Source organism: Phragmites australis, chromosome 5, assembly GCF_958298935.1.
Source record: "Phragmites australis chromosome 5, lpPhrAust1.1, whole genome shotgun sequence".
NCBI lineage: Eukaryota > Viridiplantae > Streptophyta > Magnoliopsida > Poales > Poaceae > Phragmites > Phragmites australis.
This window is the reverse complement of record NC_084925.1, coordinates 4,103,955-4,130,443: the sequence shown is the minus strand read 5'-3', so window position 1 is coordinate 4,130,443 and position 26,489 is coordinate 4,103,955. Positions and strand designations below refer to the sequence as shown.

Here is a 26,489-nt window from a genome sequence, read left to right as displayed (position 1 = left end):
ATGCGTGCCGCCGTTGGATCCATCGCGGCCGCCGGCCGGCTCGTTCAGCGGTCCTGGTCAGAAACCATCATGACTGCTCGACCGCTTTACGTCTTTGCTTCGGCTCCATCGATCCGCTTTGCTTTCCGGCTGAACAACCACCAAGTACGATGTGCAGTAGCCGGGCAAGGACGGCATCTATGATTAAGATGCCTGGCATGGCAATGGCACGCCGAGTTATGGATCGAGGCGCCATCACGGTTGCACCGATCGGAGCTGGGCTGGCGAAGCTAGTGAGCAGTATATATCAGTTTGTTTCTGAGCTGAGCTCCAACAACCGGAGTAAAAGAAGTCGTTGCGAACTATCGTCAGTGCCAGTGGCAAAGAAAATCCCGTTGATCGATATCCATCGGCGATTGCTGGTGATATATCGCGATTTCTCAACAACAATTTTAGTTTGTACTTGTGGCGGTCGTTAATAGAGTACCTGCAGGTGGGCCCCGGGGCGTGCAGTGGTGCACCTCTCTCCTCGATCTGCTTATAAGTATGCAGTGTGGCATCAGGAGCGCAGAGCAGAGAGAGAGGCAGTAGCCAGACACACAGACACACATTGGCACTCTGCTTATCTCTCCCTCTCTACCAGAAACAAAGCACCGTCGCCTCTTTAGTACTCATCTCGGAAGACCAGTATCCATGGCTGCCCCCCTCTCTTCCTGGCCATGGGCAAGCCTTGGCCAATACAAGGCAAATGGCTCCTCCTCCTCCCCTTCTGACTCGTCAAGCTACCATATATACAAATGGAGTAACTAATTTTTCAACACTTGTTTCTCCTCTTTTCTCAAGCAACGGGTGTGAGCAGTTGGATGGGTCACAACCTTTATTCAACCTCTAGCCAAGCTAACAACTTCTTCAACCTTCGGCGTGCTTGCTCTCCCGTACTGCTAGCCTACCCTCATCTTGCCCGTCACCCGGTTACGCTAACACCGGTCTACCGGTGGCTGTCCGTCGCTTGGCCCACGATGCCCCCGCCGCTCCACCTCCGTGCCCACCACCTCCGCCGGGCCAGCCTGTCGCCCGCCGACCTCTCTCTACAAATCCTCATTGGAAAAGCTCGCCGACGGAAACCTTGAACCTAACCTCTCGCGATTTCAGGCATATGAAGATTATGAAGCGTGATATATGCATCTATCTTTGAATGATGCTACTGTTTATTCATAGTAGCTCTTGACATATTTTGTCATGTCTGTGTATAAATATGCAGTACCTGTTGTATGGGCCTCTGGTTTGGAAGGTGGTGCAAGAATGGCAAGAGCAAAGGGGCCTACCGCTGGACTCGTGGTGGCTGCACTTGCTGGTGCTGTTCGCGGTGCGCGGGTTGACCTACCAGTTCTGGTTCTCCTACGCCAACATGCTCTTCTTCACCCGTCGCCGCCGCGTTGTCGCCGACGGCGTCGACTTCAAGCAGATTGACGCCGAGTGGGACTGGTGAGTCACCGACCATCCATCCACTCCACTAGCTACCTACCTCTCTTCCTCCGAGCTTGATTGCGCCATTGCTGGGAGCGTGGACCTCTATCAAACAACTTTGGAGTTTGGAGTTGAGGTAGCCTTGTACTCCTCCATATACAGTTGAGGTAGCTTCAACACTTCTAGCGGACTACTACAATCTTGTACAAGTTCGGCAAACACAGTTTTGTTCGTTGTCAAGCTTTGATGTGGACTAAAGGCATGTTTAGACCATAACCTATGGTTGCCACGTCAGTCTTGTACAAGTTCGGCAAACACAGTTTTGTTCGTCGTCAAAGCCTTGACGTGAACTAAGGGCATATAACATATGGTTGCCACGCCTTTGTCAACTACAATTTTAGTAGTCAAGTACTCCTATTTAATTGTTGTCACACTTAACTTCTTAGCTTTTTGATCCATTTATCATAGTTTCTTGCCTAATTTTGTATAAGGTTAGCTAGCTATTTTTCTTGCTACAAAAGTGACAAGACTAAACTTAGCCATCTTAGTTAAGAATATGTGCCAAATTTAATTGCCAACCAAACATACCCTAAAAGTTTTTGGCAAACATAATCTAGCTCAAGTTTGTTTTCAACAGTTATAAAAATATACTTCCTCCGTTTTTTAATACTTGTCACTTTTAACTATTTTATTTGTTTTCAAATACTTGTCACTTCACGTTTTTTGAGATATAGTTTTCAATTTTACCCTTACAAAATATCTCTTACCTACCTATTTACGGTAGGTTCTAGAATATTTAGGCTAGTTTCTAAGGACATTTTTTCATTTCTCATTTAAAATTGGTACTACCTTTGAAATGTCTTGGTATACGTGTTTGGTCAAAAATGACAAGTATTGAAAAACGGAGGGAGTATTTATTTATCCAATGCATTAATCATCTCACTAGAAATTTTACTTGTTGGCTACCGATGAAATTTCACGTAGTAAAAAAAGTTGCATGTATGTCAACATATCATTTCATGCTGTAATTCTTCAGCCAGTAAGGTGAGGTAAATTTGCAGCGCTGTCCCCTCTGACGTACTACTCTCTGTGCCGGGGTGGGGCCCGGTGCGCAGGGACAACTTTCTGCTGCTGCAAACGCTGATTGGGGCCACGGTGGTCAACAGCTCCCTGCTCCCGGGCCTGCGGCAGCTCTGCCTGTGGGACCCGCGCGGGTGGGCCATCGTCCTGCTGCTGCACGTGGGCTTCTCAGAGCCTGTCTTTTACTGGGCCCACCGGGCCCTCCACCGGGGCCCGCTCTTCAGTCACTACCACTCTGCGCACCACTCCTCCGCGGTCACCCAGCCATTGACAGGTACGGACGGAACCCTCCATTTCCCTCAATGAGTTTGCTGAGCCCCAAAAAAGGGCCAAAAAAAGGCAGACCAAGGCATGTGTGTGTTGATTGAGGCGACAATTTCACAGAACATTCGCAATGATCACTGCATTATTATTTCGTCTGCCCTGGCGAACCAAATATAGCTTGGTTAGTTAAAGTTATTGCAGCAGAATCTATTTATTTGTATTCTAGTTCTAAACTTAGTATGGTAACCGAGTTATTGTAGTAGAATCTACTATTTGAATTCGAGTTCTAAATTTAATATGGGTGTTCGTATTTTGGGATTTAAATTTTGAAAGAAATAATATATGTATATGTTATAAAGTTACTTTCAATCTTATTTGAACGTATGTTAAAATCCAAACACACCAGTGTGGTGTTCGTGCAGAAACATGTGTGGCCGAATTGTACTTACAAAATAATAAGTTTGCCCTGACTTGATTGCAGCCGGGTTCGGCACGCCACTGGAGTGCCTGATACTGACGCTGGTGATGGGGGCCCCACTTGCAGGGGCCTTTCTGATGGGGGCCGGCTCCGTAGGCCTAGTCTATGGGTACGCCCTCGTGTTCGACTACTTGAGGGCCATGGGGTACAGCAACGTGGAGGTCGTATCTTCCAGGGCCTTCGACGCGTTCCCGCCGCTCAGATACATCCTCTACACCCCGTCGTGAGTGCTCCAGTTTTTTTTTTGTCTACTCACACAATGCTTTGGATACGCATGTACGTAACAGAGTGCAGATGCAACTGTAGGAAATGATCTGTTTCAAACCCATGATTTTTACATCAAAGAAGTTTTGTGTTTTCTAGAACTGAAATTAAAGAAGTCCTAGTAGTTGCTTAGCCGTGTTTGTTAGAGAGCTTTAACTTGAAGATCTGTGTAAAATTTGAAGTTTGTAAGATAAAATAAAATAATATATATATATATATATTTAATCAAAGTAGGAATAAAATATCTCAACTAATAATTCTTAATTTGCTCCGTAACTATAACTCAAAAAATTATAAAATTAAAGATAAGTAGCTCTAAAAATTCTTAGAGTTAAAATTCTATTAAACAAGCCCTTAATCACCATGTTAATTTCATGCAGGTACGTGAGCCTGCACCACCGGGAGAAGCGCGCCAACTTCTGCCTGTTCATGCCGGCGTTCGACGCGCTGGGCGGCACCCTGGACCGCCGGGCCTGGGAGCTGCAGCGCGCGGCGTACGAGGGCCGGGACGGCGGCGCGATGCGGGCGCCGGAGTTCGTGTTCCTGGCGCACGTGGTGGACATCATGTCGTCGATGCACGTGCCGTTCGTGCTCCGGTCCCTGAGCTCCACCCCGTTCGCCAACCACTTCATCCTGCTCCCCTTCTGGCCCGTCGCCATCTTCTTCATGCTCCTCATGTGGTGCTGCTCCAAGACCTTCGTCGTCAGCTTCTACTACCTCCGCGGCCACCTCCATCAGACCTGGACCGTGCCCCGATACGGCTTCCAGGTCACAAATCTCTGCTGCACCTCTCCCGATTTACACGAAAACGTTGGCTTTTTTATTCGTCGCAAACCCCAGTAGGAAACGACAATGGCGATGATTGGATTGACGCGAGAGACAACCGATGGTTCCTGATCATCGGTTGTCACTCGGCTCGTGACGGAGCACCGTAATAAATCTGACTGACGCCGCCAGATGTGAGTTGTGACAGCCATCTAACGAACTGCCTGGGCCGGCATGCCGGTATTTGCAGTACTTCCTGCCGGCGGCGAAGAAGGGCATCAACCAGCAGATCGAGCTTGCGATCCTGCGGGCCGACAGGATGGGCGTCAAGGTGCTCAGTCTCGCCGCGCTCAACAAGGTCAGCAACTCAGCATCCACATCAACTTGTCAATTCAATGGCCGGCATTAATGGCACTACTAGCTCAGTACCATATCTTCTCCATGCCATGCCTCTTTTTATTTTTTGACGAGAATTGAATCTCCATGCCTGTTTCATGCTCATCGATCCGTGCTGGAGTGTACACGTCGCCTCGTTCTTTTTTTCTCTCTCTGCATCACCTTGTCCTTGGTCATGCGTGCCAGCATGTACACGTAGTTAGGCTGTATTGGTTGGTCGAGTAACAGGCGGATCTACAGGGCGGCTCCAGCCCGAATATTAGAGGTGGAGAAGGACAAGGAGAAGATGGAGATAAAGGAGGAAGAAGAGAGAGTCTGCCCATCGGGTCTGCGTCCGTTGAGTACGTACAGTACCCCAACTAAGTTCTGATCACTAGCATTTTTATGAGAGGCCATGTGGGCGCAGTGAAGAGCAGCGGCGAGCCGGCCACGCCACGCAAGGCGACGAAAACGCATGGGACTAGCCACGACGACTCACTCACTAGTGTGCGTGTCGAGGTGAAGGGGTGAGGCAGGCAGTGCTCCAGGCTCCTCGATATCCACCGTGCTTGCCACCTGCTCCACCACGACGCCATAGCAGGCAGGCGGCAGGCGGCGTGCCAGTCACTGCTGCCGCATATGAGTTGAGGGGCCGATGGAATCCAAGCAAATGGTGTCCATGGCCCGTGGTGCGTGTGCAGTGCCGTAGATCGGGCGGGCGCGTCCCCTGCGAGCCAATCACCGCGGAGACGGGCGACACGGAGAACTGTAGCGAGATTGAGAGAGATGCTACGTACAGGTACAGCCGCTTGCTTGCCGTTGCAGGGCTGCAGCCTGCAGGCACTTGTCTGTTTCCGAGCAGCGAGCTGTGCTCGTCCGTCGATCTCTCTCTCATCTCTGCCGAACCTGAACCTGAACAAGAGTGACAAAAGCTACCGCCCCCCAAAGGCCCCAATTCGAGATACTCTGTCAATAGTACACGTTTTCATCGCGGTAACTTTACATTGTTCATGTGGGAATGAATCTTGATGTGAAAATCATGCATGAGTTTCGAGCAAGCCTTGAGTGCGTGGAATTTATCCATCGGACTAGTGATAATTTCTCCACAATTTTTTAGTATGAAAAAACGTCCACGTTTGTTCTTGGAGAGCACAGCTCGAAACAATATTTGGTCTTGAAAGTTCTCGTCTGCCAATTTGTTTTTCTCCGTCTTCTATTCAGAACGAGGCGCTCAATGGAGGCGGCACCCTGTTCGTGAACAAGCACCCGGACCTGCGGGTGAGGGTGGTGCACGGCAACACCTTGACGGCGGCCGTGATCCTCAACGGGATCCCCAGCAACGCCATGGACGTGTTCCTGACCGGCGCCACGTCCAAGCTTGGCAGGGCCATCGCCCTCTACCTCTGCAGGAAGAAGATCAGAGTCCTGGTACGTACCTACGCACTCATCACAGTGCTCACTTCACAGCATGGTACTGAAAGTGAAAGAGTGTGAGAGTCTAGTAAACAAGTGTCGACCAGAACTTGTGGTCTCGTGTCCCAGATGTTGACAATGTCGTCGGAGAGGTTCCTGAAGATCCAGAGGGAAGCGCCGGCGGAGTTCCAGCAGTACCTCGTGCAGGTCACCAAGTACCAGGCTGCGCAGAACTGCAAGGTACGCACAGCGGCCTGACACGTACGTTCTTAAGGTTTGGCTTGCACTGCGGCTTGTTCCTGCTGCAAAGATGGTAACAATGTCGTTGGTGGTGGGTGTTGCAGACATGGATGGTGGGCAAGTGGCTGTCGCCGAGGGAGCAGCGGTGGGCGCCGGCGGGCACGCACTTCCACCAGTTCGTGGTGCCGCCCATCATCGGCTTCCGCCGGGACTGCACCTACGGCAAGCTCGCCGCCATGAGGCTCCCCAAGGACGTGCAGGGCCTCGGCTCCTGCGAGGTGCGTAGTCACAGATCACGCAGCTGCAGCGACATCAATGCACATCGCTAACCATACGAGCTTGCCGCTGACGTGTTTGCAATGGTGTCCATGCACGCAGTACACGATGGAGCGGGGGGTGGTGCACGCGTGCCACGCCGGCGGCGTGGTGCACTTCCTGGAAGGGTGGGACCACCACGAGGTCGGCGCCATCGACGTCGACCGGATCGACGTCGTGTGGCGGGCGGCGCTCAAGCACGGACTCACGCCGGTGTGACCGGAGGACGGCGGTGAGGCGCGGGCGGGCGCAGAATGCAGCAGCCAAGACGACCGCGAACACCGTCGCATGCTCGACGACGGCTATTCATGTACTCCATTCTTGCCGAATTTGCTGTGCACACCTCCAGGGGCGATAGCCTCCTAGCTCCAGGCTCCATAAATGTATGGATACCGGTTTGGCAGGAGACCAATCGTATCGTTTTCGAGGTCACTGGGTTCTTGATCAGCTCGTTTGCCGAGCATCGATGTAAATCCTAATCAGAATAACAAATTGGTCCTGCCTTTTCGAAGGTTGATAAAACTAATTTGCTCTAGTTTTTTAGAGGAAACTAAATTGCTCCTATGATAAATCCCAGTAAGATCATCAAGGAAAAAACGATAAAAAGTGAGGCAGAGTGTTGCTGGCCCATGATCATTTTGAACGAGGAGTGTGACCCCCTTTTTTTGGGAGATGGAATCAGCTCTTATCATTATTCTCCTCCCATCCATTAAAAATCTTTAAAATTTAAATAATTTATCCACCTTTGTTATCCATCCTTATCATCCAGCCTTCATATTTCATTATCGGTTACGGATATGAGACCGTTTTACTAATAAAAATAAATAAAAAATTAGGAGAGAAATTAGTGAATAATATTTTTTTTATCTCATCTGAAATCAAACTACGGTATCACTCCCGATGTATTCGTTTGGCGACGCTCCCATAGCATATACATATCTCCATGCATCGAGTTTATGATTGATACTATTACAACTAATATTTGTATTTTCGTTGTAATACACATGTACTTTGCTAGTTTCAGATAAAGTCACAAAAATCCCACGTCTAAGTCATTCTGGGCCAATCTAGCCCATACTTTTTTGGGCCGGGTAATGTTAGCACGTAAACACCAAGCTAAAGCCTAGTTTCAATAAGTGGTTCGTGTTTAAACCCCGGGTCAAGCCGAGCTTTGAAAAACCCAACAATAAAAGCAGCCGCCATCTCTCCTATAGTTTGGGTGGGAAATTTTTTGAGTTAGGGTTAGGGTACCAAGTGGGTGCAAACGGCTTATATATAGGACATGAAAATGCCTTTTCTCTAAAGCTCGGCCATCGATCCGTGATTGGACGGATATCATCTTATCTTCTTCCTCCCGCTCACGTAATTGTTCCTCTTCTCCACATCGATTGGCAGTGCAGTGTTCCCTGCACGGCCTGCCTCCTCTCGTCGTCTTGCAACACTGCCGGTCCCACCACCGCCCCATCCTCCTTATAACACCTGGGGTCATCGGTGAACTCCGAAACCCCAAACCCTAACCTTTTCCCCTAAACTCGCCAACTCCGACGCGTTCACAGGGCATCTGAAATTTAGGAGGCACACTTATATATGGCCTACATATCTAATATTCTAAGTGGGATGGGCCGATTGCAAGTAAGCTGGAGCTTTTGTTTTATTATTTTGTTCCACGGTCGGCTGGTTCGGGCTACCTGACCTGCAAAGTTTGAAGACCGAGCCCAGCCCGAAGAACTTGCCGGGCTGTAAAATCAGGTCCAATCTCGACTCTACATCTCAACGGGCCGGCTTCTGTCAGGCCTACTAAGCTTCAGATAAAGTCACAAAAATCCCACGTCTAGTCATGCTGGGCCAATCTAGCCCATACTTTTTGAGCCGGGTAATGTTAGCACGAAACACCGAGCCGAAAGTCTAGTTCAGTAAGAAGTGGTTCCTGAAGCTTTCCAAGCCCAGGCATTGCACCTCTCAGTTTCAGGTGAGGCCGCCGTCAGAAGACTGGGCTGGGCCCTCAGCACTACACAGGAGTTTGACCTCAGCTTCTGCACCTCATTCTGAAGAGAGATCCAAGATTACCTAGTTCGCAAGGATTTGATCAGCGTTGGTGCCTTAGGCCGCCAATTGTTTTGTTTACAGTTTCTTTACCCATATTTGCCCCTAACCTTAAAATAATTATTTGCTTGAAGATTTGTAAATTTTTAGGAGGAGGGAGCAACGGTGCACCACTCTTTGGTTTTAGCATCTGGATTTAAACCATCTCTAACAGATACTCTAAAAATTTATCCCCTATAATACTATTACAACATCATCTAATACTATTACAGTATCCTTTATTTTTTTACATCTCCAGCAGCTACCCTATTTCCTACATTTAATTACTCTCTTTCTCTCTACAGACCCACATGCATACTTTATAAACAGTGATACGTGAGCTGTCAAGCTCCCGCAAATTTGCTGCTCCCGTCCCCAAAAAAGTTGTGCCTGTATCCCTATATCGGTAGAAAAAAGCTCCACTGAAGTGGCGCACAATAATACGGAAGCCTCAAATTCAGGTGCTACAATGCAGCACAGGAAAGCCGATCGCTTTTGAGGACTCTGCTGGAGCTGGTCTTAGTTGATCTGTGATCACTTACCACTGAAAATATGTCAAGCGCTCTTTTTGTTTGAGGTAACATATTTTAACTGACGATAATGAGTAAAAGAGAAGCATTAGACGTGCTAGTAACTGCAACGGTTCCTGATGTGTTAAAAATAATTTTATGCGTAACAACAATCTCGTGAAGACATATCTAGGTAATTTAGGCATAGTATCTCTTCAAACTAAAGAAAAAGACATCAATAGCATGGTCGCCGAAGCAAGTGTTATTGTTACAGTAGCATGCATGAGGAATAATTGTGCGGATAATGTACAACATAGCGGCAGTATTTGCAAACTACTATCTAAGGCTTATATGGGGTGATGACTTATTTATAGACAAAATTCTTGGATAATGTGCAGGCCGGGTTGAATCTCCCATCATTTTCTAAGCTTCCATGTCATTTGGCACCGGTAATGGGATCCCTTCCCCTCTTGCCACCCGTGCAGCCCAGGCTGAGCCAACATCGCTCAACGTCCCAAGCTACACTCACAAACAACATTTGGATATAGAAACGAGTGGAGTAGTTTGAAAGTCTAGCAAATAAGAAAAAGGGACATGTCAGGGACACTCACGTTGTATTTGGACACCTGGGGATATAATTAGTCACTCACACCTTGTACCACTTGGTTATAGCCTTGTCATAAGCCTTGATTAGCATAACAGAAATTAGAAATTGTCGAAAACCAACAGGAAATTCTACATCAGGCAATGATACAGCAAGATACAGGCCAAGGTACACATAACTGCAATGACAAGGAAATCAAGTCAGATTTAAATCTACTTCTGTGTGAAAACATCGGGTTTCATTTTTCGGTTTTGTTTTGATGAAACAAAGCACAATAATGTATCAGGATTACCTAAAAAATCATTGGCCTCTCACTTGCCACACTTATGCTGGGTGACTTCCCGGAAGCTAGAGCTCCATCTACCGAACTCCTTGCTGAAGTTGTTCATCTGGCAATGCAAAGGAAAGAACTTGTTTAAAATCAAACAACATAGAAATATGAACATAAGATTGAAATAACTTACGAGTCACTACTACAGAAAGGATCACCCACGCCTCCTCTTCACCGCCGGTTAAAAAAATAACCAACGGTGATAAGTGATAACATATCACTGCCTGTTCGGAAGCTTCAAACGCACATAAAAAATCGAGCCAGCAAAACCGGTAGTGATAGTGATTAACACTATCAGTTAATAACATGAATTGGCAGTGATATTCAAATTATCACTGCCGGTTCTTGTGCATGATCGAAGCCTCACATCACTTAAAGAAAGAACCTGCATATGTGAAAGTTGATTAGGTTTGCATTAACACTTTGCAATCATGCTAATTTGATATTGTCATACTATCTAAGGAGCTTTGCACCTTTGTTTGACAACATCTAATAATATCTGAAAACTGTAGGACAATGCTAAATAATAAGATATGATGGCTGATTGAAACAAAATGGTGTTTGAGTCATGTGGTGATATATATCATGTAGTGATGTTGCTTCTTCAGAAAGAATAAATCGTTATGTGGTCACAGAACAAAAAAAAAAAAAGAATAGTAAGAAACAACAAATAAAGAGTAAACCATTAATCCTGTTGAAGCCTTGACAGCAAAACACAACATGCAGATACATGAGCAAATCTCTATTTCAAGTAGGAGCTAGTTGAACACATGTGGGCTTGCTGAGGCAGGCACAGAGCTGTCGTTTTTTTGGATATGGTCTTGTTACTCATGGGAAGACAACAAAAAAACAGTTAACAATGAAATTTAGAATAATTTTGTACACATAAATAGACAAGGAAATTTAATCATCTATAGCACACTAAAGCAGACTTGTTGCTTTTATTGTTAATTTGGACCAAATAGCACGTGAAGAGCATATCCTCGCTGAACATTCAAAGAGGATGGTATAGTTAGGGCATATTTGTTTCAAGCTGCTTCTGGCTTATGTTTCTATCAGAAGTCTAGAAGCCAGAAGTCCAAACAAAAGGATTTGCTGAAAAATGGCTTATGGAGAAGCCTGCTTCTAGGGAAATGAATTAGAAGCTGAGAAGCTAGCTGAGAGTAGCTTTTTTGAGAAGTAGTGTGCTGAGAAGCTAAAAAAAATTGTTGTGAAATTCAACAGCTAAAATCCAAAAGCAACTTTTCAGAAAAATCAAAAGCACAGCTTTTCAGAGAAACCAGAAGCAGAAACACAAACAAACAGATCCTTAGTAAAGCATCACTTTTTTCTTATGTAGAAAACAACACAATTTCTCCAGGTTGCCAAATCCTGAAATAGGGGGTGGGGTAAGATACAAAGCAACTTGGTAACAAAGGAAAAATCATGAAATCTCTGAGTACAGAGGTTGCCTCCTCTTCATTGACTCAGGAGGAGTATCTCTAACAAAATATGTGAGCATTTGCAATAAGCCCATGGAAAGCAACTCCCTATATCTACCCTGCCAAGGCTACCACGAATTTCTTGGCAATATCATGAGAAAACCAATCAATTAGATGATGAGAAAAATATTCATGAGAACATGTGGTACAAAAGACTAACGCTGCAATTGTCTATGACAACTGATCAAGATCAAGAACAGTAACCATCACTAACCAGGATTGTAAAAAAAAAAATACATTAGATTGCAAAACAGGCTATCCTAGCTAACAGAACCACACACAATTTGTTGGCGAATCCTATTCCAAAGACCTGAGAATAAAATATAATGCCACAAAATGGAAAGATTTATACAAGGAGAACTAACCTTGGATTTTTGGAGAGAAGCTGTGCAGTCAACAATTGATTCCTGCATATGAATTAAAGCAAAATAAAATGAGATCTGCAGATCCAACTCTAGTAGCAGCCAGGCAGGCGGAGAGAGAGAGAGAGAGAGGGGCACTCACCAGCTGGCGTTTTTCTTGGCCGCCGTTCCCCTTATCTTGTTGTGGGCAGCAACCAACAGATTCCTGCATATAAATCAAAGCAAAACAAAATGAGACCTGTAGATCAAGATCCAGTAACAGGCAGACAGGCACAGGGAAGAGAGAGAGATGCATTCACCCGCTGGCATTTTTCTTGGCCACCGTTCGCTTCATCTTGCTATGGGCAGTAGCTTTGCAGATTGCAGCCCACGTGCAACTGGAGAGAGAGAAAACGCCCAGCTGGGCCGCTTGTACTCGGAGAAGGCGACGCGGCCGTGGTGGTTGCTCGTACCCGGAGAACACGCCGAGTTGGGCCTCTCCCGGGGCGGAGGCGCGGTTGCACTACTAGCAACCGTGGCGGTCGCTCGGGGTCACGGGAGAGGCAGAGGCGGCAGGGTGGAGATGGGGAGGAGTGCGGAGGAGCCGGTGGGTTCCGGTACGGATGGGAGTGCGGAGGCGGGCGGGTTCAGGGTGAGGGAGGAGTGCGGAGGCGAAGGCGGAGGTGGAGGCGGCAGTGCGGGGATGGTGACGGGAGGAGTGCGGAGGCGCGGGTGGGTTCGGTGACGGGGATGAGTGCGGAGGCGGAGGCGGAGGCGGAGGCGGTCGAGCGGTTTGAGGGGGCGTCCATATCAGTTTAGATCATCTTTAACCATACTCTCTTTCATTTTATTTCCTTCTCGATTCTATTCTTCATTCTTATTCATTTTATTTTTTCTCATCTTCAATAATTTTCTTTCAAGTGAAATCGCGAAAGGAAAAAAAAAATAATCTCGTCCTGAAGAGAACAACTCTAAAAATTTCTTCGTGACAGAAATCATAAAGGGAAACCGTTAGAGCGCTGAGGTAAACGAAAATATCTTTACCCTTGGCATAGTCTTACGAAGCCGTGGAGGGGTTTCTAAATTACCATAAGATGCGAAAATGGTAAGTAAAAGATGCGAAAAAGGTAAGTAAGCTAAAGAAATTTTTTAACTATATAGATTATAATGTATGGTATAAATTATTTAGTTTTATTATAATTTATGTAATTTATAAAGGTATATATATAGACTAATTAAATACATGTGTTTCGCAACATGAGCCAAAATTTATAACGAATAGAAAATTTAGGTAAAAAGCACGATATGTTGATTTTTCCAAAATTTATAACAAATAGAACGATAGTGTTGATATGACTGTTGCAAAATTAAGATTAGAAAAATATTCCGTGTTGAGTACTAAACTGCAGTCAGTAGGGATACACTTAGAAAAATATATTATTGAGAAAGTAAAAAAAAAAAGGAAAAGACATGAGTTGCTCAGCAGTAGAAGCATTGGAACGCTTTTTGATGCCGAAGCACACTGCAAATTGATACGTAACCTTAAATTTACTTGTATTCATGGTTAATTTTTTAATGAACTTTGGTAACTATTTTTACTCATAATAAAAAAATAGAGAGATATATTACTGTGAAATGAATGACACTATTAAAACTAAAACACCATAAAACTAAAATTGATGCAATAAGTCGGAAATAATTCAATAAAGGAAAGAAACATTCTACTCATATATTCTAAAACAAATAATGAAAGGACAAACCGGCTTGCCCACTAATCACTCATCGTTTCCATCTTTCCAGTGTTAGAAAGGTAAAGAGAAGATATCCTCTCGGTGATCTGCTAACATAACATGTGCCTCACATAACTATGAGATAAAATGAACTCATTTAATATGGTGCATTACAACAAACTTTCAATGTAAAAGGTCAAGAAAGGGTGTATCAATTTACTTGTATTCAATCTTAAACACAACAGATTGGACAACCGGGAATGATATAAGTACAACTGCAGTGCAAAATTTGATCAGATTGGTACTCCCATCCTTATATCAAAATCTACAACGAAAACAATCTAAACAAGCAAGCAAGTAGGAAGTGGTACAAAAATTCCAAGGAGGTACACACCATGCCATAAGAAAACATATGTCTTTGTATTTGTTTGATGTTCTCGTGGTCCTTCGCGTTGCTGAAAAAACTAAAACATTGAAGCATATTAAGTAAGAACTGCAAAGTTCACGGCCGTGCACACTGCATAATTCAAAAATACCCATCAAACATGTACAAACATCAGCCTTTGTCAAGAAAGAATGAAAATAATCTGAAACATAAAAGCAGTAGTAACTACAGAGGGTCAAGTAGGATGTCACCCATAGCTATTATGGAAGGATGACCACGTACTGACAACCATACCCCCAACCTGCCAGCCGCAGCACAAGTCACCTCACCACACCTCTGCGACTACTGCCTCTAGTACCTCCAACACAACATCCTGCTCCCCAACAACGTATAAGAGATAAAACAATCCTATCATATAGCACCCCGACTACGAAACAAATGCGATGGAGAGCAATTAAGGCAAACATATTGTATGTTAAGTATAATTCTTTTACACAATATAAAAAAAAACAAAATTAAGGCTTACCATCACAAACATAGATTAAAGTACCAACAGGATGCTCACATTGGTGCATTAGGCATTTCATAGCTGGAAGGCATGTTCGTTTTCCCCTCCGATTTGCACGGGTGCTCCTCTACTACATGCAAGCAGCTCTCGCTCCATGAAGTCGCGGATTCTGACTGCGATGACTGTGATGAAGTCCGTGTACACATGTCGCTCCTCACCAACCACAACTTCATGCTTTCGTGCAGCGATCAACCGATGATGGCGTCAATGAACATTGAGGTCAAGATGTGGGATCGATGGAGCTGTGGAGGCGATGTACCTATAGGGTTGTGGCGTGACCAATGGTGAAGAAATTTCGCATGGAGAGAATCTTGACGTAGATGAGCGTGGCAAGCCCGTTCTTGGCGACCTCGGTGTGGAGGCGCTCCTCGTCACGGAGCGCGAGGAGGCGCGTGCACGCTGGAGCAGCGGCAGGTAGGTGTGCGTGTCGGGCGATGCGAGGATGCGGTGATGCGGAGGATGGTGTTGAGGGAGAAGGGGTTCGGGTTGGGGAGGATGCGGGATAGGATGGCGACGGCGTAGCGGAGCGACGGGGTGCGGAGGGGGTCAAGGTGGAAGAGGAGGTGCTTGCCAAGCAGTGGGTGGGCGGTACCCTGGCACGGAGCGTGATCTACTTGGCCTCGGGGAGGGAGGGCGACGCGAGGTGGAGGTAGAGGAGGGCCGGAAGCGCCAGAAACCGGTGGTACGACTGGTGGTGGTTCTTGGAGGAGGAGGTCGGGTATCGACAGTGTCCACTCGCGATGGAGGGGAGATGGAGCTGGCCGGCGGCGAAAGGAAGACACGGGGATGGGGGAGGGGGTGGCTGGGCCAGATCTGAGAGGGTGCAGTGACGTCGTGGCTGGGTCTGAGAAGGGAACAGCATGCGTTGGCACGTTTTGCTGTGGGAATGGGATTTGTACGGTGGGGACGGGTGGGAGCGAAACGGGAATCGGACGGAACATGATGTTTTAGGTGCTTTTTAAGCGGTAGAGATATAGAAAAGAAAACAAAAGAAAGGATTGAACTACATTTGCAAGCATGGTTCAGGCTAGACATCCTCCTTTGTAGTGTATGTGCAAACCTCTCTCAGTCGACAACAAATACTACCTAGCGGTAGAAAATACCGCTGTCAAAAAGATTTAGTACTATAGCTACAATGGGTTGTCTCTTTAGTTCCAGTACAAAAGTAGCTAATACAACCTTACAAATTTCCATCACATGCCTCTCTGTAAAGGATAAGATCTCTTGATCTATCCTTCACCATTTGCACAGCCTGATCAGGGACATATCTCACATCAATTAAATTCATGAATTCTTTCTGCAAGAAATTTTCCTCCTCTTCTGAAGTACCTGCTACTACAATCTACCCGGCCGCTGATTCACCTGAAACTTTTACCATCGCTTCCTTTAGCTTTGCACTACCCCTGCATGCTGAGGTAACACAAAACACATCAAGAAAGTTCATTAGGATTCATCAACAACGCTAACAATACATCTCCCTTAGAACAGTTGCCAAAATGCAGGAAATTAACTAACCTGACATGCTAGATCTCATTGCATGGCTTTCGAGATGCACCGGAGCACGTCGACTTGCGCGTGTAGATGAGCGACGTAATCCATGGCTTCACGAAGCAATGAGACCTCATCCAGGAACTCGCCTCCGGGTATCATCCTCCTCAGAATCTTGGTCCTCTTCCTCACCAGCCTCCTCGCAATCTCACTGCTACTAATCAGTGCTGTTCTTGCAAGGGAAGTAGTACCAGTGCCATCTCTTCTCCTCTTGTGGTGACACATCTTCACAATCTTCTTGCACCTCTGCACCTTCCCTGGCGATATGCATGGCCTAGACGATGAAGCCAAGAGGGCCTGTGGCCACCGTGCTCTGCCGCCGCGGGCGGTCGCCATGGCGATGTCGGCCGACGACTTGATGGCACGCTTCCTCTCTTGGAGATTCATGGCGCCCCCAGAGGAGGAGGAGGTGCTGCTCCTGAAGGCTTGGAGGCTCAAGATCAAGTTCTTGAGGAAGCCTTGCTTGAATGCCTGCTTGGTGTTGGGGCCTCGCATCGCTTTGGCTGAGGATTGGAAAAATGAGAGAGCTAGATAGGAAGCAATGTGTGCGCGCCCATGTATCTATATCTCCACCACGAGGAATGAAGATGGCATGTGGTGTGAGCTAGCATGCATTTGCCGTCATTTTGTGGTCCGCCTCTAACATCATGCATGTTTCCTCCCTTTTTCTGGTCATGTGCCACATGCTCCCTTGTTGTACAATTGAATGAGGTGAATAGAACGGCTTGTTTTCTTTTCAAGTTTGAGACAGTTAAGAAATGAAGTGTGCAGTAGGCGCAATAGACAGCTCAAATATAATGTCAAACATATGGTTAAGGTCCTGACAGAGGCTTGGACAGTACAGAGCATTCTTGTAATAGTATTTATTCCCTGCAAGTTTCTCTTCTAATTCATGTTTACATCGATCTCACACGTATGAGCAAAGTACAATGACAAGAACAAATGTACAATCCAGCAAGTGCTTCAATTCTGAATGCACTACACAACCAACATAGTAGCGATTATATTTTCCCAAGTATATATCCGAATATAATTTCAGAGATGATCAAAGAGAGGCTTCAAATTAAGTGGGCTCGGCCGCCGGGCTCCGCCACGAGAATGGGCAAGCAAGGCGCACATGGCGGCACATGCAGCGCCACCCCGAGTTGACAACCGCGCGAGTTATGAAGCGAGAACCAACGTAGATTCGTCGGCATGCATGCTATGTGCCCTCTCATGCTTCGCATATACAATCTGCCAGTAGTGTAAGCAACGCGCTATCGCATGCCGAGTTTCTGAAAACTTGCAGCTGTCGTAGGTCCCAAAACTACAAACGGAGACAAAAACCTGCAACCATATCGATCAATGGAAGTTAATTTCTTTCTGATCGGTCAGCTTATATATCTTGTAGTAAAAATTCTTCTAGCCCTCCATTATGGGTATTGTGAAATGGGGTTTTTTCTTACAACTTTGGAGTAGTTACTTGTTGGAATGTAGGCGAAAGAAACAACGGGCAGGGATAGTAGATTTTGCTAGTAATTGTGTGGTGGCTACTGGCTTAGCTAGGTGAAGCTTTTTGAGCAGCCAGAGTGTGATTTGAAAAAGGGAGGGAGGGACGGACGGACAGACGTTGTGGATGCCCCACATGACGGCCACATGCAATGGGGTTTCTCTCCAAAAACTCGGAGCAAGCACATGGCGCTTTCCGTCACGCTTGATAGTGTACTGTACATGGTACGCACCACCTATACCTTGGACCTCCACAATTTCAGGTGCCTTTAAGTTTTCCCTCTCTTGTTTCTCCCATGCATGTTCTTTGCCTTCTGATCATTGTCTAAGCTTTTGAGGCCATGACATATATAACGGAACACACACACCCTTGTGACCTTTTGCTCGTTTCTTTGTGAGCATCACATCACATGATCCAAATCGCAGCGAAGGTGTTTATTGATGAGACTGCTGTGATTTGTAGGTGATTTTATTAAGCAATGTTTCTCTAAGTAGTCTAGCCCATTGAAGCGGCTTCTCAGCACTTGTTCATCGGGCGAGATATTATTGTTGAATGGGTGATATCTGGGTGACAACAAGTAGTTGTCATATGAAGGAGCGACATCTTAATTTGGTTAAAATAATTAAATTTATGACAAAATAGGCATATGTGCGTCACAATTTGTTTGTGTTGTCAAATCGTCAAGTGTCATTAGATGTTTGTGCGATATTTTCGATAGCTGGATTTGATAGAAACAGAAATTTTAACACGATAATTTTAATAGGAATAATGACATTATACATGAGCGTTGGCATGTATGGTGCACGATCATTATGAGGTAAACAAGTATCACATCTAAATCTAACATGCCTTAGAGAATGCAAACAACATGATTAAAACATGTGGTTTATTAAGTGCAACGTGAGTACTTTCTCTTCCTCGCCACTTCGGGTTCTGCATCACGCACCCGATGTGCCCTTTCACGCTTTCTTTCCCTCTCCGTCTCACGGGCCTCCGCCATCACGCACCCGATGAGTGATTTTTGTCCTTCAAGTCACTTAAGGATATACGAGCCCATAAATATGCCCTAGCCCAAGTGTTCCCATGGCTACGACTGCGTCGTTCAGATGTGTGTTGGGAGCATTCATGGGGGGTGTCGATTCTTTTGATGTCCTCTTGGTAGGGTGAAAACTATATCACCATGTCTGTTTGTATCATTTTTTAAAACATTATACATTGCGATATTCATATTTCTGTAGGCCTCCAATGACAACCCCTACAACTGTCAATACATGAGATGGTCGATCCTCCTATTCTATAGTATATACAAGATTACGCCCACAAGCTACGAGACCAAATCTTCATCTTGTAAAGGGAGGTTGAGAGCATGCCAAATCCTCCTGCAATACACCTGGAGGACACTTCTGTATGCATTAATCCATGATGCACTTGCCTATGCCACAATAGGGATGCTCCTCCTCCACCTCGTGCTCCTCCTCCTCCTCCGACAACGCAATACAGTGCTGGAGATTATTAAGACTCAAGAGCTTCATCGTAGTTCACTCTAAGTCAGTACGATTAGAACCACGATCAGGATGACGTTGTAATTTATGTATTGTCCCATCAATCTTCGCCCTTTTTATATTCTCTAAGGCATGTTAGGCGAAACTCCGATATACCAATAGAGGTATCGTATATGCTATTGTATGTTCGGTCGATATGTTTATTATGATTGTTATGGAATTGTCGTGGTATGAGTCTATGGTCCAAATAGAATCACAAAACAAAAACATGGTATATGAAAGATATTATGACAGTAACAATAACATAGTAGCATGAAGAAAATATCATTACATTGCTAGTAACATAGCACCATAACACCAATAGTAACATAAGACCATGAGGCTAACAATAACCTAGTAGCCTATAAGTTACTTCCCCTCTTGGGGACGACCCCCCTTGTCGCATCCGGCCTCGGGGCCCTGCGCCTCCTCATCTCACCTGGTTAGCTAAGTATGTCAGGTGGTCCGGTGGAACGATCGGCTGCCTAGGCTATCCAGTGGCCGGTGGAATGGTGTACTCATTTTGGGAGAGTTGTGTCCCCATAAGTGGTGTACTTGCAAAACCCGTGGTATGTCACAACCAGCATAATAGAAGCCCATCTATACCATGGGACCTCCCTCGAGTTAGCGTTCACAACCTCTCTGACGTAGGGGATCATGCTCCTCGAGACATATTGTCATGGGTCTCCGGTGATCATGACCCACTCGAACAACCACCTGAGTTACACCTCCAGGTGGCGGGAGATGTCCTCATCACCTACCAGTGGGTAAATGTTGTCCACCTATCAAAAAAGGAATAATTACAAATATCTTTATCCGTTAGTAACGTAAAAGAGATGACAAAATAGTACAAGACATACATACCACAAACTGAACGAGAAATGACTTCGTCGGGCCGTGCTTCTTGGTCCCTAAAAAGGCCCTGAACGGGGCTAGGCCATCCCTCTATTCAACGATGGAGGAGCGTCCCAGCAGCTCGTCCCTTCATTCAACAACTTAACACGTTACAATCTCAAACATAATGATAGTCTCACTACTACAACAGTAAACTACAATATTATGCACATGAATATCCATCACACCATGAATTACAACATTAATCAAACTCAATGAGTCGACGAAGGTGATGATTGATGACCATGAAGACGTCTCCTATCTGCAGTAGAGCCAGAAGGACTTGCTTCTACGAGGTTCACACTTGGGACACCAACAATGTATTTCTTGTAAGTGTGCTATGTTCCGTTGTACTTGTTGCAACATTTCACGTGACACCCCGCTTCTACTTCATCCATGTAATTACACAGCCTCATAGTCCTGCACCGTCCCTTCTTCTGCTTCATCTTATTGGGATCAAGGATGAAAACACAATCAAGCACAAGTTCCTTCGTGAAAGAACCATAAATCCTAAAACCATAGATCTCATGGTTCAATGTGTTGAACACAGCTTTGTTCTTGAAGTAGTCAGAGACGAACCTTCGAGTCTTCATCCCTGTCACAGCACATGCGGCAATCACATGTGAGCATGGCTTATGCAGTAGCATCAGCTTGTAACAAGTGCAAACGCACTTGTCATTGAAGATGGTGCCCTCGTGGATAATTCTCTCACGCTTGCCCCTCCTCCTTCCTTAGTCCCTGCATAGAATTTTGTATTTGTGCTATGAAGTTCTCATGATCTTCTCCCGGTGCATCTTTGCCTTCTCCGTCTTGTATTCCATGTACTTAGTCATCTTCGCGTTGTGTGCGCTATTGCATAGCGCTCCCTAAAATACTTGCAAGTCCCTTAAAGTATAAACTCTACAATCCCTACAAGCGGCAACCCCCTCACACCTTTCATCACCCAGTTATAAGCATTTGCTAAATTTGTAGTCATAATGTCATAACTATCTTCGTTTGTGTCGTAGAGCAAAGCTCACTTCTCATTCGACTAATTCTCAATCTACTCGCTAAATGACCTGGTAGATGGCCCAGTCCTCTACGTTATGCCTGCTTCATTGTTGTGAGGAACCGTCCAAATAATATTCTAATTAATCATTAAGTCGATCATTTATTTAATCATGACTTCAATGATTAACCAGAATACTATCCCGGTAGTCCCGACACGTGTTTTGTGCCCAAGATCGGAACACATGCCTTACCAATATAAGCAATCACAACCAAGCTTAATAAAGAGTGAGTAATTAAATTATATTACAAGTTCTTAAGCATTTACAAGTTTATCAATTTACAGCAAAAGAGATCTAGGAGGATACTAAAATTGATCAACTCCTAGCCAAAAGAGAAACTACGCAGCGCAAACAAAAGCTATAGACCACAAAAGGTGGGTGAAACCATATTCCCTCATGCTTCACCTCAAAAGCGCGACCACCGAGTAGTTGCCTACTCATGCCCGCCACCCTCGGCAGGCGTGAAGTAGCCAAAAACCAACTCCTCCTCGACGGTAACACCTGAAAAGCAGCGTGAGTACGAAGGTACTCGTAAGACTTAATCCATAATGGGCACTTATAAATAGGCTGACTCCAAAGATCATGCATTTGAATATTAGCAAGAAAAGACCACATGGTTAAGTAAATTTCATATGCAAAAGTAAATTTAACATAAACATGTGTGAGCATCGATACTAGACTAAAGTAACAAATTAGCCCATAAACATCAACTGAACAGAATGTAAAAGGAACCATAGGAATAAAATCTGCAAAGCACCATCTCAACCCATCAACCATCTCAATCCACATTCATAACTCTACGACTGCTGCAAATAGACAGAAGCATGCTCATGACCGATAGCATGGTATTTCGAAATATTTTTACACTCTGCAGGGGGTACTCCTTTACCTACACGACTTGAGGACCATACGACTTGCATGACCACATAGGTCCATACAAAAGGATACTCATGTCAACCTTTTCCAATAAACCCTGTGTGAGGAACCGTCTAAATAGTATTCTAATTAATCATCAGGAGGATCATTGTTCATAATCACAACCTCGACGATTAACCAGAATACGATTCCGGTAGTCCCGGCACGTGTTTTGTGCCCAGGATCGGAACACATGCCTTCCAACTTAAATATCACAACACAGTTTAATAGAGAGCAAGTAATTAAGCTGTATTACAATACTTAAACATGCAACTGCTTCCACAATTTACAACAAAAGAGAAACAACAACAACTACGCAGTGGAAGATAAACCTATACAACAAAAGAGTATGGAGCCGTATGCCCTTAGGCTTCATACCAAAAGCGCCGGAGCTCAGAGTAGAAGGTGCTACTCCTGCCCGCCACCCTGATCGGCAGGCACAAAGTAACCGAACACTGCCTCTTCCTCGCCAACCTGTGAACCTGAAACTTAAGGGCAGTACCCTTAGTACGAAGGTACTAGCAAGTCTTACACAGTATGAGTATATATATTCTCGACTCCAAGGATCATGCATTTAAAGCTGTAGCAAGGATTAAGACATGTTTAAGTTCATTAAGCGGTAAGCAACCTAGACTCTAGGTGTAAGCAACGGACTTAACCAACCACGCACTCAAACCCTGCCAACCAACTGATCAGAACAGATATATAAACAACAAATGTATAAGAATAAACCATTACCACCAAACCACCGACCACATACCGACCAAACCACCCACCAACCATGCCACAACCCACATCGAAAACTCTACGACCAAAACATGGTCGCTCGGTGGAGATAAGCGATAGCAATGCTCATGACCGAGAGCGCGGCAGTTCGAACTGATTATACACCCTGCAGGGGGATACTCCTGGACCCACACGACACAGGGACCATATGGTTTGTGCCACCCGCTAAGATGCACACAAGGGGGTACCCGTGACAACCTTTCCCAACCAGACCCAACCATGTGGATCAACCATAGCTCGGCGCGGCGGTATTAGAACTACTCCACGAGCAAACCAATACCGCTAAAAGCCCAGACTCAAACCGGACTCACACCGTCTATGACGAGGCCCACATGACCACGTTTGCGAAGGTAATCAGCTCGCCTACCATTATATCAGCATGTGGTGAGTAAGGTAAGTGCTAAAGCCAACTACACCGACGGTCGGTGCTTAACCGGTACAAGCGGTCTACGGTGTCCGGGTTCCCTCCCCGAACTGCCTGAGGACTCCTCGTGAGCAGATGACACCCCTAACACCGCCCACACCTCGTCTCAACTCACCACTCACCAAAACGACTCGTCATCAACACAACCACAAGTGTGAACAAGTAATAAGCCCTAGGCTCGCGACAACGGTGGACACCGTCGTCGATTTCTATCGGAAAGCCTAAGTACCATTAAGCATAGCGAACTATAATTAGACCTCGATGACACCACTAGTCTCTAAGGAATAACACATGACACGTGACCGAAATGGGAGAATGCATCGGCATAGGTTCTACCCAACTCGGTACCCGACACATGCAATGTATACATAAGCGTAGATAACATATTAGAATTTCAAGTAGACGCGGTGCAATATGAACGATGCTTGCCTTGCTGCCCTAGCTGTTGCTCACAACTACCCGAACCACGATCACCACCGTTAGAACCTCCGGGAATAGCCTCGCTTGCCTCTGTCGTCGAATTGACGTTCTCTAAAAGAATAATCGCACGCAATGATGAGTATGAAAGCCATACGACAACGAAGGTGACATGCATTATGCCCTGCGCTTAAAACATCAAATATTTCCTAATTGCAATTAGCGTTAACCATTTAAACATTTCCCGAAATACTTTAAAGCATAAACCAAAATGGAAAGTTAATTATGCTTAACATGAGGGTGTATATTTTTACTGAACAGGGCACAATTTATCAAGATTCACAAAATTAGATTCATCAATTTTGGAGCTACCAAGATTTAATTATGAATTATCAAAGCCTAAACATGTTTCAATTACTCAATAAATTACAGCACACATTTCATGCCCACTGGTATTTTTAATGGGTAGAGCATGCCATAACAAAGCCAACAAAATTGGTTTCATAATTTTTGGAGCTATCTACAATTTTCTACGCAATTTACAATATTTTAGCCGAATTTATATATTGGAAAACAAATTTAAAACCCCATTTACCGGATATTAAAATCCCTAAAACTTTTTCTACCCCGGGCCGGCTAACCCAGGGACTGACCAGTGGGGCTGGCTATTTGACCCCGGGTCAAAACAGCCAGGCGCCAAAGACGCACGGCGCCAAAACGGCCAGCGGCGAGCGGTGCCACGTCGGTAGCCGGGGAGGGCAGCAACACCACCAGGGGAGGCACGCGGACCTGGTGGGGGCACACGTTGACGCCGGCGATGGCTGGAGCACGGCGAGCGGTGACGCACAGCGGAACGGGCACGGCGGCGGCTCGGTTTAGACCGCCGGCGGCTAGACGGCGGCGTAATAAGCCTGGCCGAGCACACCTACACATTCTACGCTAGTGCGTGGACCTAACGGCGTGCTTCCCGGCCGATGAGCTCGACGGCGGCACGGCCGGCGGCATGCGTGGGGAGGCGGCGGTGGTTCGACTATCGCGGACCACCGTGCCGGCGACGGGACGGAGGGAGAACGGCGCGCGCATAAGGTGTACAGGAGCACGGGGAAGCTCACCGTGCAGCGGTTTGGGCCGGTGAGGTTGTAGAACAGCGGGGCGATATAGAGGGGCAGAGAGGAGGCTGCCGGCGTTGAGGGAGAAGGCTCGACCGAGCTCAAATCGCGCGGGAAACACCAGGAAAGGAGGGGAAACGGCGGGGAAGAGCTTCGGCGACCCTCCTCTGCGCTTCTCGTGGCCCGGGCTCGGTGGAGGCCATCGGTGGCGCGGTGATTTGGCCGGCGACCGGTGCTTGTGTGTGTGTGCTCTGCCTCTGCCTGCGCCGGCTGTGCGAGAGGAGGAGCAGAGAGAGAGAGGGAAGTAGAGGGTAGGGAGGGGAAGATAAAGGCACGGTGCAGTGTCCCGGTTTTTCGGCGACGTGGCCTGGCCACCGTAGTCAACAAGGGCGGCGCCGCTTGCTCTGTGAGAGGGGACGGCCGAGAGAGCAGAGAAGCCGGAGGGGGGGGGGGGGATGACAAGCGGACCCGAGGAACAGTAACCGGCCGGCAAAATATCCCCACTACTTTAGCTATCCATTTGAATGCCTTCCCAAGGTCCAAAATTGGTAAAACAAATTTTGTTTGGAACTAAAATTCATAAGGAACCCATTTGAACTTGTTTGATCCAGAATGCTTGAGCCAATTTTGAATAAAAATTGTTCAAAGATGCTATATTTTCCAACTTGTGATAAATTTTATGCCTTCTAAATATTTCCCAAAAATTTGGAAAAATTCATTTATATTCTCCTCCTGGCATCTACTAATTTCTAAAATTGTCACCAGCCCTATGTTCCATGGAAGTTTTGGGAGATGCTTTAACCAAATTCGGTTTAATCCACATTGCAAGTCTATACTACTCAAAACAAAAACAAATGATGCTAATGATGCTCATTAGCGCTTAAGTACATGTTTAGAAACTCTGGGCCGTGACACCCTGACTGTTTGATCATGCACCGATAGGTGCGGGGATCATCCAGAACTACTCTCGGAGCAAACAGGATACCCCAACCGACCTCATGCCTGACACCATTGACCCCGCATGCCAAAAAGCTGCAACTACAGAGGTAATCCGCTTATCGTTCCCATATACAACATGTAGTAAGCACAGAAAGTGCTAAAGCCAACTACAATAACGATCGATGCTTAAACGATGCTAGTGGTCTATGGTATCCTGGTTCCTCTCCCGACCTACCTAGGGGAACTCCACATCTGGGCAGGAGAAACACTCCTAACACCGCCCACATCTCGACTCATCCTCACCACTCATGCAACCAACACCATCAACCCATCATTGTGATCATAGTGTAAGTAATTAGGCCTATGCTCGCCAACGATGAAACATTTCACCGCTCAACTTCTACCAAAGAACCTAAGCATGGCTAAGCAATTCGGTTAGCTTTTGAATTAGACATCATCAAGTTAAAGCCCAGCTACAAGGATATGGAATTCCAATACTCAAGACGGGGAAAGTAATACATCAATATAGGTTCTACCCATACCAAACCCAACAACAACTCAAACTTTTGCATAACATACATAAAACATATTTATCAATTTATATCATACGAGATCTAAATTATTGGGAGAAGTATGCTTAGATGCTTGCCTTGCTGCTCAGGTGACCACCTAATTCTACCCGCGCAACACTCACAGCATTCCGGTAG

General features: G+C 46.0%; 2 protein-coding genes and 1 long non-coding RNA gene across 5 annotated transcripts; 1 reads left to right on the top strand and 2 right to left on the bottom strand.

Moving 5' to 3' along the window:
* Positions 1-566: 566 nt before the first annotated feature.
* Positions 567-7,137, top strand: LOC133918486 (very-long-chain aldehyde decarbonylase GL1-2-like). The gene is made up of 10 exons (XM_062362382.1): positions 567-723; positions 1,241-1,464; positions 2,562-2,800; positions 3,272-3,491; positions 3,913-4,300; positions 4,548-4,655; positions 5,894-6,100; positions 6,215-6,325; positions 6,430-6,603; positions 6,704-7,137. The coding sequence occupies exons 1-10, from the start codon at positions 673-675 to the stop codon at positions 6,857-6,859; spliced, it is 1,878 nt and encodes a 625-aa protein (XP_062218366.1). The 5' UTR covers positions 567-672; the 3' UTR covers positions 6,860-7,137.
* A 2,315-nt stretch (positions 7,138-9,452) lies between these two features.
* LOC133918483 (uncharacterized) lies at positions 9,453-12,754 on the bottom strand. Of its 3 annotated transcripts, none has more exons than XR_009909768.1 (7): positions 12,309-12,754; positions 12,152-12,214; positions 12,013-12,054; positions 10,300-10,551; positions 10,128-10,224; positions 9,843-10,013; positions 9,453-9,750 (listed from the first exon to the last, which is right to left on the bottom strand). It is a non-coding gene; the product is annotated as an uncharacterized LOC133918483 (long non-coding RNA). The 3 variants fall into 3 exon arrangements; XR_009909770.1 differs by having other exon boundaries at positions 9,858-10,013; XR_009909769.1 differs by having other exon boundaries at positions 9,843-9,916.
* A 3,025-nt stretch (positions 12,755-15,779) lies between these two features.
* On the bottom strand, positions 15,780-16,779 carry LOC133917388 (transcription factor IBH1-like 1). The gene is made up of 2 exons (XM_062361290.1): positions 16,187-16,779; positions 15,780-16,081 (listed from the first exon to the last, which is right to left on the bottom strand). The coding sequence occupies exon 1, from the start codon at positions 16,712-16,714 to the stop codon at positions 16,202-16,204; it is 513 nt and encodes a 170-aa protein (XP_062217274.1). The 5' UTR covers positions 16,715-16,779; the 3' UTR covers positions 15,780-16,081; positions 16,187-16,201.
* Positions 16,780-26,489: the final 9,710 nt, after the last annotated feature.